Here is a 15,918-nt window from a genome sequence, read left to right on the forward strand (position 1 = left end):
CACTCTACTCCCTTCCACACGCTCTCCTACCTCTCCCCTCTTATCTCACTCTACTCCCCTCCACGCACTCTCCTACCTCTCCCCTCTCATCTCACTCTACTCCCTTCCACGCACTCTCCTGCCTCTCCCTTCTCATCTCACTCTACTACCCACCACACTCCTCCCTCTCCCTTCTCATCTCACTCAACTCCCAGCTCATCTCACTCTACTCCCCTCTCATCTCACTCTACTCCCCTCCACACGCTCTCCTACCCCTCCCCTCTCATCTCACTCTACTCCCCTCCACGCACTCTCCTACCTCTCCCCTCTCATCTCACTCTACTCCCCTCCACACACTCTTCTTCCTCTTCCCCCTCATCTCACTCTATTCCCCTCCACACTCTCTCCTCCCTCTCCCCTCTCATCTCACTCTACTCCCCTCACACTCTCTCCTCCCTCTCCCCTCTCATCTCACTCTACTCCCCTCCACACTCTCTCCTCCCTCTCCCCTCTCATCTCACTCTACTCCCCTCACACTCTCTCCTCCCTCTCTCCTCTCATCTCACTCTACTCCCCTCCACGCACTCTCCTGCCTCCTCTCATCTCACTCTAGTCCCCTCCACACTCTCTCCTGCCTCTCCCCTCTCATGTCACTCTAATCCCCTCTCATCTCACTCTACTCCCCTCCACACACTCTCCTACCTCTCCCCTCTCATCTCACTCTACTCCCCTCCTTACAATCTCCTGCCTCTCTCCTCTCATCTCACTCTACTCCCCTCCAAACACTCTCCTACCTCTCCCCTCTCATCTCACTCCACTTCCCTCCACCTACTCTCTACCCCGGCAGCTGAGGATTTTCTCTGAAGCCCCCAGCTGACCTTGACTTAATGGGAGGTCGCTTTTTCTCCTTTGCTTCCCACAAAGCCGGGGACTCCATTCCCCCAGCTACCCGTGCTGTCAACTCCCTGTCAATGTTCCATGAATCCTTTTGTAAAAGTTCTGGATTCTGGCTACCCCTTTTCTGTCTTGGAGAGATTCCACTGTGTACACTGAAGTTGCGGTTTGCTATCTTTACAGAATACGCCACTCTTCTTGAAGCAGTAAACGTTACCATCACGGGCCCAGCGAAGGTCAATCCTGGACAGAACTTAAAACTTTCCTGCAGCTTCTCATCAAGTAAAGAGCCAGGTCTAAAAACTGAAATGAGCTGGATTCTTGGAAATGATCAAGAGCAGCAGGTCAGTTTCGTGATGTGTAAGATTTTAATCTGGTTTCCCACTGAGGCTTTAGCGATCAATATTGTGTTTCATAATTTACGTTTGGGTCAGAATCGTGAAAATCCTGCGTGTGGATATCCCTCCAGTATTTCCGCTGTTGTGCTGAAGAAGTGATAGTTTGTGCCTGTTTGTTTTCGTGACTACTTAATTCATAGGCTGTGTTGGCTGGGGCAGGGTTTATGACACACGATGTTTTCACGGGGCGATCTAAGCCAAAAACTCAATCTAATTTTATTTGTATTCCTTGACTCTCACATCATTCATGGCCACCGGTTTGCATTTAATGGTGAAATATTTTAAATATTGTATTGACGGTTGGGCGGAGCGGTGGTGCAGTTGTTCTGTGGCAATCTGAGTTCGATTCCAGGCCACGGCTCACATCGGTGGTAAAGAGTGAGACACAAACTGGTCCCGGGCCCCATCTTCCATCACCAACCCAGCACTGACCAGCGTGGTGAAGTATGGTCAAACCCCAATCCCTCTCCTGTGAGCAACGCAGGGTGTACAAAGTCCTTCATCCAGCAGTGGATTGACAAGGGACTGCCAATGATGTATAATGCACACGTGTCTGGCTTGACAAGCGAGATAACATTGCGAAAATTTGTCGCTTAGCAAACTCGTTAAACGATCATCATATTCCCATTGACTCCCTCCCATGTAAAAAAGCTAAGTTACGTTTCAGCCCCACATTTGTTCCCACTCTTGACCAGCTTTTTCGTGAGAAATAAATTTTTCATAATTTGAAAAGAAATTAATAAAACATTAAATGTAACATTTCTACCACACATGATGAACCACTGCAAGATCCCCTTTATAGCCGACTAGCAGAAGTACCCGGCGTTGCCCGGGTGAAAAATATATTTCTTAATAACCTTACATATATATGTAGGGCTGTTACAGAGAGCCCGTTATGCATGGCAGCCTATGGTAAACAAACACAGTAGGCGGGGCTACATGTGTGCACAAGCAGGTGCCCTCTGCGACGTCCGCGCCAGACACCCTGGGGGGTCGATTCGGTCGTTATGATCCCCCGGGGCCCCACCCCTCAGGGAGGGGTTGGGTATAAAAGGGGATTGTATCGAAGGGCTCGGGAGTGATGTTTAGCTAAAGAAGAGGAGGCGGAAGACGTCTGAGATAGAGCCCTGGACTCCCCCTGGTACGCCGTCCTTATCAGGACCGCGCAGGCTCGAGCCAGTGGCGTGGTACCAGAGCCAGAGCCAGTGCTGGTCTGGACTCTGGGTACCGGGCCCGACTGACCAGTGTCGGGCCAAGATAGCCTCCCCTAGCCCATTAGTGGAGGACTCAGAGGCAGGCTAGGGTTAGCTAGAGAGGTGTGTCCTCAGATAGACGGGTGAGGGGGCCGATACCCCCTCAAATGTGTATGTCACAACGTTGGTGTTAAATAAACAAGTGTGCCTCCAACTCCGGTGTGAACGAGTCGTGAGCGTTACTACATCTGGCGTCAGAAGTGAAACAAAGTACGAACATGGATACACGCCGGACGACTCGAGTCGGGGTACCAGAGGCAGAAGACACCACTGCAGTCGGAGGGCCCGAGACGGCTGAAGATGCCATCGACCAGCCGGGGCTGGGCGCATCCACGCCACAGCAGCTGGAGGAAGGGGAGCCGTCGATGGAGGGGCTGAGGGAGGCGCACGCGAAGCTGACCGAGCTGCTGTACGCCGCAGCCGCCATGCTCGACACCATCACGCAGCTGGGGGCTGCGGGACCGCCACGGGGCAACGGCAGCCGACGATCACAGCGCCTTCCCGCCATTTCCACGGAGCAACATTTTGAAACTCCCGCCATCGCCGCAGCTGCTGTTGAGGGCGTGGCCGCTCTAAGCATCGCGTCCAACGGCGGGAGTACAGTACCTGCCGCGTCACCACCAACGGGCGGAACGTCACCACGGGTGCGACCGGCGATGCCATCGCTGGTTCGTGCCGACGCTGACTTGAGTGAGGCGGACGAGGGAGTGCATTCTTCCTCTGCAGCCGCTGCCTTACATCAGCGGCTACCTCCACTCAAGGAATTTGTGGGCGAGGATGGCGACTGGGGCGGCTTCCAGCGGCGCTTCCTCGCTCACCAGGAGATGGCACAGTGGACAGACGCCGAGGCTCTCCGCGCGCTGCCAGCACTTCTCGACAGCGACGCCCTCGCCACTCTAACATCGGCTTCGAAGGAGAGGCGCTCCACGCTGCGGAAGGCGATGCAGGTGCTGTCGGCGGTATATGGTCCACCATCGGACTGTCGCCAACTCTTTTACGATCGCCAGCGGGGGACGAAGGAGTCGCCCCTGGCGTACCGCACAAGCCTCCTGGCACTGGCGAAGGAGGCCTTTCCACGAATGGATGACGAGGGTGTCGACGCCATGGTGACAGAGAAGATACTTTTGCTGGCGGACGACTTAGACATCGTCATTGTCGCACACGACGATGCAGAGATGTGCTCCCTCCAAGCGGCCCGTCTTCTCCACGCAAACCTGTCCTCTCAACGACGGAAGGCCAGCAAGGCGGCGAGCGGGCGTGCCGTCGCTGCAGCCACCCTCCCGGCGGAAGAGGTTTGCGCCATCGACCATCAACGGCAGCATGGAGCGGGAGTACGGGAGGACCGGGCCGGTTCAAGCCGTCTACAACATCCATCGTCGTCACCAGCGCTTCCACGCTGTTACAACTGCGGCATCCGGGGCCACGTCGCCTCGGGGTGCCGCTCTCCTGGGCAGCGCAGGACGACACCTCAACGGGACGCCGGCCCTCGTCACAAGCTCCACCATCATAATCCGGCGAGTCGCGGCACCCCTCACGTTTGGCCCACGCACACGCCCGTCGCACACTTAAACACCGCAGCGAAGGGGGGGCCAATATCGCGTACCATGGCACCAACACGCACCGCTCTGGGTACTCAGATTGAACCCAGCCAGTGGTCCGTGTTGGCCCATCGGGTTGTAGCCGCGTCGTCAGGGTCGTCGGCCGTTGTGGGTCACATCGATGGGGTCGAGGTGCGCATCCTGGTCGATACAGGAGCATCGGCGACCATTATTTCGGAGTTGATTTATAACATTCTCCCTGCCCAAAGCCGTCCTTTGATGCCTGTTAACGTGCCATTCTTTGCTGCTAACGGGGGTTCACTTGGCATCATCGGACAAATTCGAGCCCAAATTTGTGTCGGGGATATTAAATTATCTGGGCCGATTTTTGTTTCCTCCTCGCTGGCGGTTCCGTGCCTGCTGGGGACGGATTTCCTGGCCAAAATGCCGATTAGGATATTAATCGACCAGGGATGCATTGAGCTCCCATCGGGCCGACGCATGGCGTTTTTGCCATCCCCCGCTACGAGCCGGACGGCGTTCGCGACGGTGCCGGCGTTCGTAGATAGAACGGTGCGCGTTCCTCCGGGGGCGCAAATGTTAATTCCTTTGAGACTTCGGCGGCCCTTCGCTAAGGGCATTGGGGCTCAAGGGGTTTTGCTGGGACCGTCTAGGGCCGGGGTCAGTGGACCTAATTTACTCCCGGCCCAGACCATAGTGAGAGGGGATGGAGAACCCTTCATCGCGGTCCTCAATGTGGGCTCGCAGACGGTGGTGGTCCCACAGGGGACCGTGCTTGCTCACGCAACGCCGGTGCCCTGTGAGGAACCCGTCGCGAGTCATGTCGGCGCTGCCCCTGCACCGCGACCACATTCAGACAGCGATGAAGGGTGGCTCGAGGCGCTTTGCGCGGGATCGACGGACCTGTCAAATTTAGAGCGCCAACGTCTTAAGACACTACTGAGGGAATTTTCCGACGTTTTCAGTCGGGATAAATACGATTTGGGCTGCACTCATCTGCTGCGTCACCATATTGATACGGGTGACAGCGCGCCAATACGCCAAAATCCTTTTCGGTTGAGTCCCGCCGAAAAGGACCATGTCAAATCGGCTGTTGATGACATGCTAGCCGCCGACATAATTTCTCCCTCCAACAGCCCTTGGGGAGCGCCGATCGTCCTGGTTAAGAAGCAGGACGGTTCGTTGCGGTTTTGCGTTGACTTTCGGCGCCTTAATCAAATTACGGTTGCCGACGCATACCCGCTCCCACGGATGGACGAATCGCTTGACGCCTTGGCGGGAGCGCGATTCTTCTCCACATTGGACTTACTTTCGGGATTCTGGCAGCTTCCTCTGGACGATGATTCAAAGCCTAAAACTGCTTTCCGTACTCCGCACGGCCTGTTTCAATTCAACCGGTTGCCGATGGGCTTACACTCAGCGCCGGCAACTTTCCAGCGGTTGATGGAATTGGTTTTGGCTGGATTGCAATGGGAGTCGTGCCTGATTTATTTGGATGACGTCATTGTCTTTGGCAAAACTTTTGAGGAACATCTCCAGAGGTTGCGGGCGGTTTTCCTAAAGATGCGGGCTGCTAATTTGAAATTTAAGCCCCAAAAATGCCATTTGTTACGCGAGTCGGTGCGTTATTTGGGGCACATCGTGGGGCGCTCAGGTATTTCTACCGATCCCGCCAAAACGCAGTGTGTAAGCTCCTGGCCGACTCCCACCTCAGTGGGAGAGGTTAGGAGTTTTATTGGGTTTGCGTCGTATTATAGACGCTTCGTCGCTAATTTTGCGACTATCGCCAAACCCCTACATGCTTTAACATCTAAAGGGGTTCGGTTTTGCTGGGGTCAGGAGGAGGAGGCTGCTTTTTGCTCCCTTCGGGATGCTTTGGTAAACGCTCCTCCCCTGATTTACCCTGATTTTTCAAAACCGTTCTTGCTCGACACCGATGCGAGCAACACGGGTATTGGGGGCGTGCTCTCCCAGGTGGTTGACGGCGTGGAACATGTGGTTGCGTACGGCAGTCGGGTGTTGTCTCCAGCGGAGCAACGGTATTGTGTCACCCGTAGGGAACTGTTGGCAATTGTCCATTTCGTCCAACAGTATCGCCCATATCTGTACGGTCGGCATTTCACCGTCCGCACAGATCATGCGGCACTGCAGTACGCCCTGAGGGTTCAACAGCCATCGGGACAATTGTCCCGATGGTTGGAGGTCCTCCAGGATTACGATTTCCAAACCACATACCGTAAGGGCGTTCGCCACACCAACGCGGACGCTCTGTCACGCTTGCCAACCACCTCCGAGTGTGCATGCCTCCTGGGGTCTGGACGTTGCAGGCCTCCAGGGGACACATCGGTACCTGTCTTGGCGGCCGCCAACGACGACGATGCAATGGTTCCTAATTCGATCGAACAACAGGGCAAAGATTCCCTGTTGGGGTTGCCCGTCATTGAATGGGGGCGCCTCCAGATGGAGGATGTCTCCCTCCTCGGGTGGCGACGTCGCGTTGGCGGTGCGGCGGGGGGAAAAAGAGGTGGTTCCGACGCATGGGAAATGTGCCAAGGTCTGCTAATGCATTGGGACGGGAAGTCACGTCGACATCGGCTGGTTGTCCCTACTGGGTTGCGGGGTAGGGTGGTATGGGCCGCTCATGAGCGCCTCCTACACCTGGGGACCCAAAAGACTCTCGCCTTGCTGCAACTTGATTTTTACTGGCCTGGCATGACGAGGGATGTGGGGGATTTGTTGGGATCGTGCCCTCAATGTGCACAACGCAAACCGCCGGCACGGGAGTCTAACCCGCCCTTGCAATCGATCAAAGTGTCCAGGATAAACGAGCTGGTCGCTCTGGACATTTTGGGACCATTCCCCGCCACCCCCAGAGGGAATAGATATTTGTTGACGGGTGTCGAGTATTTTACACGCTGGCCTATGGCCTGGCCTTTGGCCAACCAGTCGGCAGCAGCCATCGTGGAGGCCTTTGTTCAGGGTTATGTCCTGGACAAAGGTGCTCCGGAGAGGCTGCTGACCGACCAGGGCAGAAATTTTTCCGGTAAACTACTCAGACAAGTCTGCGATCTCCTGGGCACAAAGAAAATTCGGACCTCCCCATATCACCCACAAACTGACGGGATGGTCGAACGTTTGCATCGCACCATCTCGTCCATGTTATCACAACAAGTTTCGGACTCGCAAACGGATTGGGACCTACAAATTCAGGGGGTCTTGGCGGCGTACCGGATGGCACCCCATGCGGCTACGGGGTTTTCTCCCTTTTACCTCATGTACGGCCGAGAACCAGACCCGCCTGTTCGTGCCCAGTTGCGGATCCCCGTGCCGCAGGGAAAAACTAATCTGGCTGACCACGTTAAATTTAATCTGGACAAATTGACCGAGGCACGGGATGCTGCAATGCAAAACTCTGACCTCCGTCAGAAGGCAAATGAGCGCCTCAGATTGAGTCGAGCGCACATGCTGCAGTGGAAGCCGGGGGACAAGGCATGGTTGCACTGCCCCCAGGTGCCACTGGCAACCTCCTCTAAACTTGTGCGGCCGTGGCGGGGCCCTGTGGAAGTGGTGGAGGTGTTACGTCCGCAGTGCGTGCGCATCAAGTGGGGGAAGCGGCGATGGTTCGTGCACCCCTCCAGATTAAAACCCTTCGCTGCGGTACACAACCCCACTTCACACGCGCGTGGCCAAACATGTGGGGGGTCGGCCGACTTGCTGGGTCCGTCTCTGTCGCTCTCACCAAATGCCTTGCCGGCTGTGCCACCTTCAGGAGCATCAGGAGTGACGGGCTCACGCCCGATCACCCCTCCTGCGGATACCGAGGGTCACGCGGAGTCAGAGGAATGCTCACCTCAAGACGGACAGTCGCCACCTGATGGTCCGCCACGCGGGGTTACCCCGTGTGAGGGGCCCGCTGCAAGGACGCGCGCTAAAATGCGCAAACTGTTGTGAGGCCGGAAAATGTGTACATAGCTGTTGTGTTTATTGGCTGTTGTGTGGATGGTGTGTTTCCCGCTCCTCGGATGTACATATGTTGGGTTCACCGTTTGTTGTGTGTGCGGGGTGGGTTCCCTGCTGGTTGTATATAAGCTGTTTTTTTACGGAATTCGTATTTATTCGGGGGGGTGCGACGGGTTGTTTCTCATCTTGTTGTTGTGTCTTGTTCTGGTTCCTGTTATGGTTCAAAAATAGTGAGGCACACGTCAGGGGGTGAAGGCACCTTTATTGTCAAATTTTGTATGTTGGCAGCCGGGACGGCTGCATGCTATGTGGGGGGGAGTGATGTAGGGCTGTTACAGAGAGCCCGTTATGCATGGCAGCCTATGGTAAACAAACACAGTAGGCGGGGCTACATGTGTGCACAAGCAGGTGCCCTCTGCGACGTCCGCGCCAGACACCCTGGGGGGTCGATTCGGTCGTTATGATCCCCCGGGGCCCCACCCCTCAGGGAGGGGTTGGGTATAAAAGGGGATTGTATCGAAGGGCTCGGGAGTGATGTTTAGCTAAAGAAGAGGAGGCGGAAGACGTCTGAGATAGAGCCCTGGACTCCCCCTGGTACGCCGTCCTTATCAGGACCGCGCAGGCTCGAGCCAGTGGCGTGGTACCAGAGCCAGAGCCAGTGCTGGTCTGGACTCTGGGTACCGGGCCCGACTGACCAGTGTCGGGCCAAGATAGCCTCCCCTAGCCCATTAGTGGAGGACTCAGAGGCAGGCTAGGGTTAGCTAGAGAGGTGTGTCCTCAGATAGACGGGTGAGGGGGCCGATACCCCCTCAAATGTGTATGTCACAACGTTGGTGTTAAATAAACAAGTGTGCCTCCAACTCCGGTGTGAACGAGTCGTGAGCGTTACTACATATACACAGATACTAAGGTATTGTCAAAGCCCGGTGGGCTTTGACAATACCTTTCACCACTCACAACTCACCCTCACCACTCATCCTCACCACTCACCACTCCCACTCACTACTCACCCTCACCATTCACCCTCACCATTCACCCTCACAACTCACCAATCTCCCTCACCAATCTCCCTCACCACTCACCCTCACCACTCACCGTCAGCACTCACCAATCACCAAACACCCTCACCACTAACCCTCACCACTCACTCTCACCATTGACCCTGACCATTCAGCCTCACCACTCACCACTCAATCTCACCATTCACCCTGACCATTCAGCCTCACCACTCACCCTCTGCCTCACCACTCACGCTTACCACTCACCCTCACCACCACCACTCACCCTCACCACTCACGCTCACCACTCACTCTCTCCCTCTCCACTCACCCTCACTACACACTAATCACCCTCACCACTCACCCTCACTACTCACTAATCACCCTCACCACTCACCATTCATCCTCACTACTTACTACTCACCTTCACCACTCACCTTCACCACTGCCCCTCACCACTCACCCTCACCACTCATCCCCACCACTCACCCCTAACCACTCACCCTCACTACTCACCATCACCACTTACCCTCACCACTCACCATTCACCACTCACCCTCACCACTCACCCTCACCACTCATCCTCACCACTCACCATCACCATAAACCCTAACCACTCACCCTCACCCTCACCACTTACCCTCGCCACTAACCCTCACCATCACCACTCACCCTTACTACTCACCACTCAACGTCACCACTCTTCGTCACCACTCACCCATCACCATCACCACTCACCATCACCACTCACCCTCACTACTCACCCTCACTACTCACCATCACCACTCACCCTCACCACTCACCCTCACCACCACCAATCACCCCTCACCACTAACCCTCACCACTCACCCTCACCACTCACCCTCACCACTAACCCTGACCCCTCCCTCATCACTGACCACTCACCCTCCCCACTCACCCTTCCTACTCACCACTCAACCTCACCACTAACCCTCACCCCTGACCACTCACCCTCCCCACTCACCACTCACCCTTACCCTCACCACTCACTCTCACCACTCACCCTTACTATTCACCACACACCCTCACCACTCACCCTCACCACTCACCCTCAACATCAACACTTGCCCTCACCACTCACCATCATCACAAATCCTAACCACTCACCCTCACCACTCACTCTCACCACTCACCCTTACTATTCACCACGCACCCTCACCACTCACCCTCAACATCAACACTTGCCCTCACCACTCACCATCATCACAAATCCTAACCACTCACCCTCACCACTCACCCTCACCACTCACTCTCACCACACCCTCAGCACTCACCCTCCCCACTCACCCTCACCACTTAACCTCACCACTCAACCTCACCCCTCTCCCTAGCCACTCTCCCTCACCACTCACCGTCACCACTCACCCTCACCACTCACCCCTCACCATCACCACTCACCCTCACCACTAACCCTGATCCCTCACCACTGACCACTCACCACTCACCCTCACCATCACCGCTCACCCTTACTACTCACCACTCAACCTCACCACTCATCCTCACCACTCACCCCTCACCCTCACCACTCACCCTCACCCCTCACCATCACCACTCACCCTCACCACTCACTCTCACCATTCACCCTCACCATTCTGCCTCACCACTCACCACTCACCCTCACCACTCACCGTCATAACCACCACTCACCCTCACCACTCAACCTCACCCTCACTACTCACCATTCATCCTGACCAATCACCACTGACCAATCACCACTCACCACTCTCCACTAACCCTCACCACTCAACCTCACCACTCACCCTCACCACCCACCCTCACCACTAACCCTGACCCCTCCCTCACCACTGACCACTCACCCTCCCCACTCACCCTTCCTACTCACCACTCAACCTCACCACTCACCCTCACCACCCACCACTCACCCTCACCACTCACCCTTCCTACTCACCACTCAACCTCACCACTGACCACTCACCACTCACCCTTACCCTCACCACTCACTCTCACCACTCACCCTTACTATTCACCACACACCCTCACCACTCACCCTCAACATCAACACTTGCCCTCACCACTCACCATCATCACAAATCCTAACCACTCACCCTCACCACTCACTCTCACCACACCCTCAGCACTCACCCTCCCCACTCACCCTCACCACTTAACCTCACCACTCAACCTCACCCCTCTCCCTCACCACTCTCCCTCACCACTCACCGTCACCACTCACCCTCACCACTCACCCCTCACCATCACCACTCACCCTCACCACTAACCCTGATCCCTCACCACTGACCACTCACCACTCACCTTCACCATTAACCCTCACCATCACCACTCACCCTTACTACTCACCACTCAACCTCACCACTCTCCCTCACCACTCTCCCTCACCACTCACCGTCACCACTCACCACTCACCCTCACCACTCACCCCTCACCACTCACCCTCACTACTAACCCTGATCCCTCACCACTGACCACTCACCACTCACCTTCACCACTAACCCTCACCATCACCACTCACCCTTACTACTCACCACTCAACCTCACCACTCTTCGTCATCACTCACCCTCACCACTCACCATCACCACTCACCCTCACCACTCTCCCTCACCACTCACCACTCACTCTCACCATTCACCCTCACCATTCTGCCTCACCACTCAGCCTCACCACTCACCCTCACCACTCACCACTCACCGTCATAACCACCACTCACCCTCACCACTCAACCTCACCACTCAACCTCACCCTCACTACTCACCATTATCCTGACCAATCACCACTGACCAATCACCACTCACCACTCTCCACTAACCCTCACCACTCAACCTCACCACTCACCCTCACCACCCACCCTCACCACTAACCCTGACCCCTCCCTCACCACTGACCACTCACCCTCCCCACTCACCCTTCCTACTCACCACTCAACCTCACCACTCACCCTCACCACCCACCACTCACCCTCACCACTCACCCTTCCTACTCACCACTCAACCTCACCACTGACCACTCACCACTCACCTTACCCTCACCACTCACTCTCACCACTCACCCTTACTATTCACCACACACCCGCACCACTCACCCTCAACATCAACACTTGCCCTCACCACTCACCATCATCACAAATCCTAACCACTCACCCTCACCACTCACTCTCACCACACCCTCAGCACTCACCCTCCCCACTCACCCTCACCACTTAACCTCACCACTCAACCTCACCCCTCTCCCTCACCACTCTCCCTCACCACTCACCGTCACCACTCACCTTCACCACTCACCCCTCACCATCACCACTCACCCTAACCACTAACCCTGATCCCTCACCACTGACCACTCACCACTCACCTTCACCATTAACCCTCACCATCACCACTCACCCTTAATACTCACCACTCAACCTCACCACTCTTCGTCATCACACACCCTCACCACTCACCCTCACCACTCACCCTCACCACTCACCCCTCACCATCACCACTCACCCTCACCACTCTCCCTCACCACTCACCACTCACTCTCACCATTCACCCTCACCATTCTGCCTCACCACTCACCCTCACCACTCACCCTCACCACTCACCACTCACCGTCATAACCACCACTCACCCTCACCACTCAACCTCACCACTCAACCTCACCCTCACTACTCACCATTATCCTGACCAATCACCACTGACCAATCACCACTCGCCACTCTCCACTAACCCTCACCACTCAACCTCACCACTCACCCTCACCACCCACCACTCACCCTCACCACTCACCCTTCCTACTCACCACTCAACCTCACCACTGACCACTCACCACTCACCCTTACCCTCACCACTCACTCTCACCACTCACCCTTACTATTCACCACACACCCTCACCACTCACCCTCAACATCAACACTCGCCCTCACCACTCACCATCATCACAAATCCTAACCACTCACCCTCACCACTCACCCTCACCACTCACTCTCACCACACCCTCAGCACTCACCCTCCCCACTCACCCTCACCACTTAACCTCACCACTCAACCTCACCACTCACCCTCACCACTCACCCTCCCATTCACCCTCAACACTCACCCTCACCCCTCTCCCTCACCACTCTCCCTCACCACTCACCGTCACCACTCACCACTCACCCTCACCACTCACCACTCACCCCTCACCATCACCACTCACCACTAACCCTGACCGCTCACCACTGACCACTCACCCCTCACCCTCACCACTCACCATCACCACTCACCCTCACCACTCACCCTCACCACTCACCCTCACCACTCTCCCTCACCACTCACTCTCACCATTCACCCTCACCATTCTGCCTCACCACTCACCCTCACCACTCACCCTCACCACTCACCACTCACCATCACAACCACCACTCACCCTCACCACTCAACCACACCACTCAACCTCACCCTCACTACTCACCATTCATCCTGACCAATCACCACTGACCAATAACCACTCACCACTCTCCACTAACCCTCACCACTCAACCTCACCACTCACCCTCACCACCCACCACTCACTCTCACCACTCACCCTTACTATTGACCACACACCCTCACCACTCACCCTCAACATCAACACTCACCCTCACCACTCACCATCATCACAAATCCTAACCACTCACCCTCACCACTCACTCTCACCACACCCTCAGCACTCACTCTCCCCACTCACCCTCACCACTTAACCTGACCACTCAACCTCACCACTCACCCTCACCACTCACCCTCACCATTCACCCTCAACACTCACCCTCACACCTCTCCCTCACCACTCTCCCTCACCACTCACCGTCACCACTCACCACTCACCCTCACCACTCACCACTCACCACTCACCCCTCACCCCTCACCATCACCACTCACCCTCACCACTAACCCTGACCGCTCACCACTGACCACTCACCACTTACCCTCGCCACTAACCCTCACCATCACCACTCACCCTTACTACTCACCACTCAACCTCACCACTCTTCGTCATCACTCACCCTCACCACTCACCCCTCACCACTCGCCCTCACCACTCACCCTCACCACTCACCCTCACCATTCACCCTCACCACTCATGCTCACCACTAACCCTCACCACTCACTAATCACCTCTCACAACCGTCACTCACCCTCACCACTCACTCTTACCACTCACCCTCATCACTCACCCTCACCACTCACCCTCACAACAACCACTCACCCTCACTACTCATCCTCACCAATCGCACCCTCACCAATCACCACTCACCCTCACTGCTCACCCTCACCGCTCACCACTCAACCTCACCCTCACCACTCACGCTCACCCTCACCACTCACCTCTCACTAATCACCACTCACAACTGCCACTCACCCTCCCCACTCACCCTCACCACTCACCCTCACCAATCACCACTCACCCTCACCACTCACCCTCACCATTCACCCTCACCACTTTCCCTCACCACTCTCCCTCACCACTCACCCTCACCATTCACCAGTCACGCTCACCACTCACCCTCACTACTCACCACTCACCCTCAACACTCACCCTCACCACTCACCCTCAACACTCACCCTCACCGCTCACCACTCACCCTGACCACTCACCACTCATCCTCACCAATCACATCCTCACCAACACCACTCACCCTCACTGCTCACCCTCACCGCTCACCCTCACCACTCACCCTCACCACTCACGCTCACCCTCACCACTCACCCCTCACTAATCACCACTCAGAATCGCCACTCACCCTCACCACTAACCCTCACCACTCACCCTCAACACTCACCCTCACCCCTCTCCCTCACCACTTTCCCTCACCACTCACCGTCACCACTCACCCTCACCACTCACCACTCACCCCTCACCATCACCACTCACCCTCACCACTAACCCTGACCGCTCACCACTGACCACTCACCACTTACCCTCGCCACTAACCCTCACCATCACCACTCACCCTTACTACTCACCACTCAACCTCACCACTCTTCGTCATCACTCACCCTCACCACTCACCCCTCACCACTCGCCCTCACCACTCACCCTCACCACTCACCCTCACCATTCACCCTCACCACTCATGCTCACCACTAACCCTCACCACTCACTAATCACCTCTCACAACCGTCACTCACCCTCACCACTCACTCTTACCACTCACCCTCATCACTCACCCTCACCACTCACCCTCACAACAACCACTCACCCTCACTACTCATCCTCACCAATCGCACCCTCACCAATCACCACTCACCCTCACTGCTCACCCTCACCGCTCACCACTCAACCTCACCCTCACCACTCACGCTCACCCTCACCACTCACCTCTCACTAATCACCACTCACAACTGCCACTCACCCTCCCCACTCACCCTCACCACTCACCCTCACCAATCACCACTCACCCTCACCACTCACCCTCACCATTCACCCTCACCACTTTCCCTCACCACTCTCCCTCACCACTCACCCTCACCATTCACCAGTCACGCTCACCACTCACCCTCACTACTCACCACTCACCCTCAACACTCACCCTCACCCTCACCACTCACCCTCAACACTCACCCTCACCGCTCACCACTCACCCTGACCACTCACCACTCATCCTCACCAATCACATCCTCACCAACACCACTCACCCTCACTGCTCACCCTCACCGCTCACCCTCACCACTCACCCTCACCACTCACGCTCACCCTCACCACTCACCCCTCACTAATCACCACTCAGAATCGCCACTCACCCTCACCACTAACCCTCACCACTCACCCTCAACACTCACCCTCACCCCTCTCCCTCACCACTTTCCCTCACCACTCACCGTCACCACTCACCCTCACCACTCACCACTCACCCCTCACCATCACCACTCACCCTCACCA

General features: G+C 56.2%; 1 protein-coding gene across 1 annotated transcript in view; it reads left to right on the forward strand.

The window, feature by feature from the left end:
- The window catches only part of LOC144953351 (myelin protein zero-like protein 1), a 56,501-nt gene that overhangs the window by 12,021 nt on the left and 28,562 nt on the right, over positions 1-15,918 (forward strand). The window contains exon 2 of the mRNA XM_078883917.1: positions 1,057-1,217. Coding sequence (XP_078740043.1) covers positions 1,057-1,217 — 161 coding nt within the window. The remainder of the gene's footprint in view (positions 1-1,056; positions 1,218-15,918) is intronic.

Source organism: Lampetra fluviatilis, chromosome 74 (genome assembly GCF_964198595.1).
Source record: "Lampetra fluviatilis chromosome 74, kcLamFluv1.1, whole genome shotgun sequence".
Lineage (NCBI taxonomy): Eukaryota > Metazoa > Chordata > Hyperoartia > Petromyzontiformes > Petromyzontidae > Lampetra > Lampetra fluviatilis.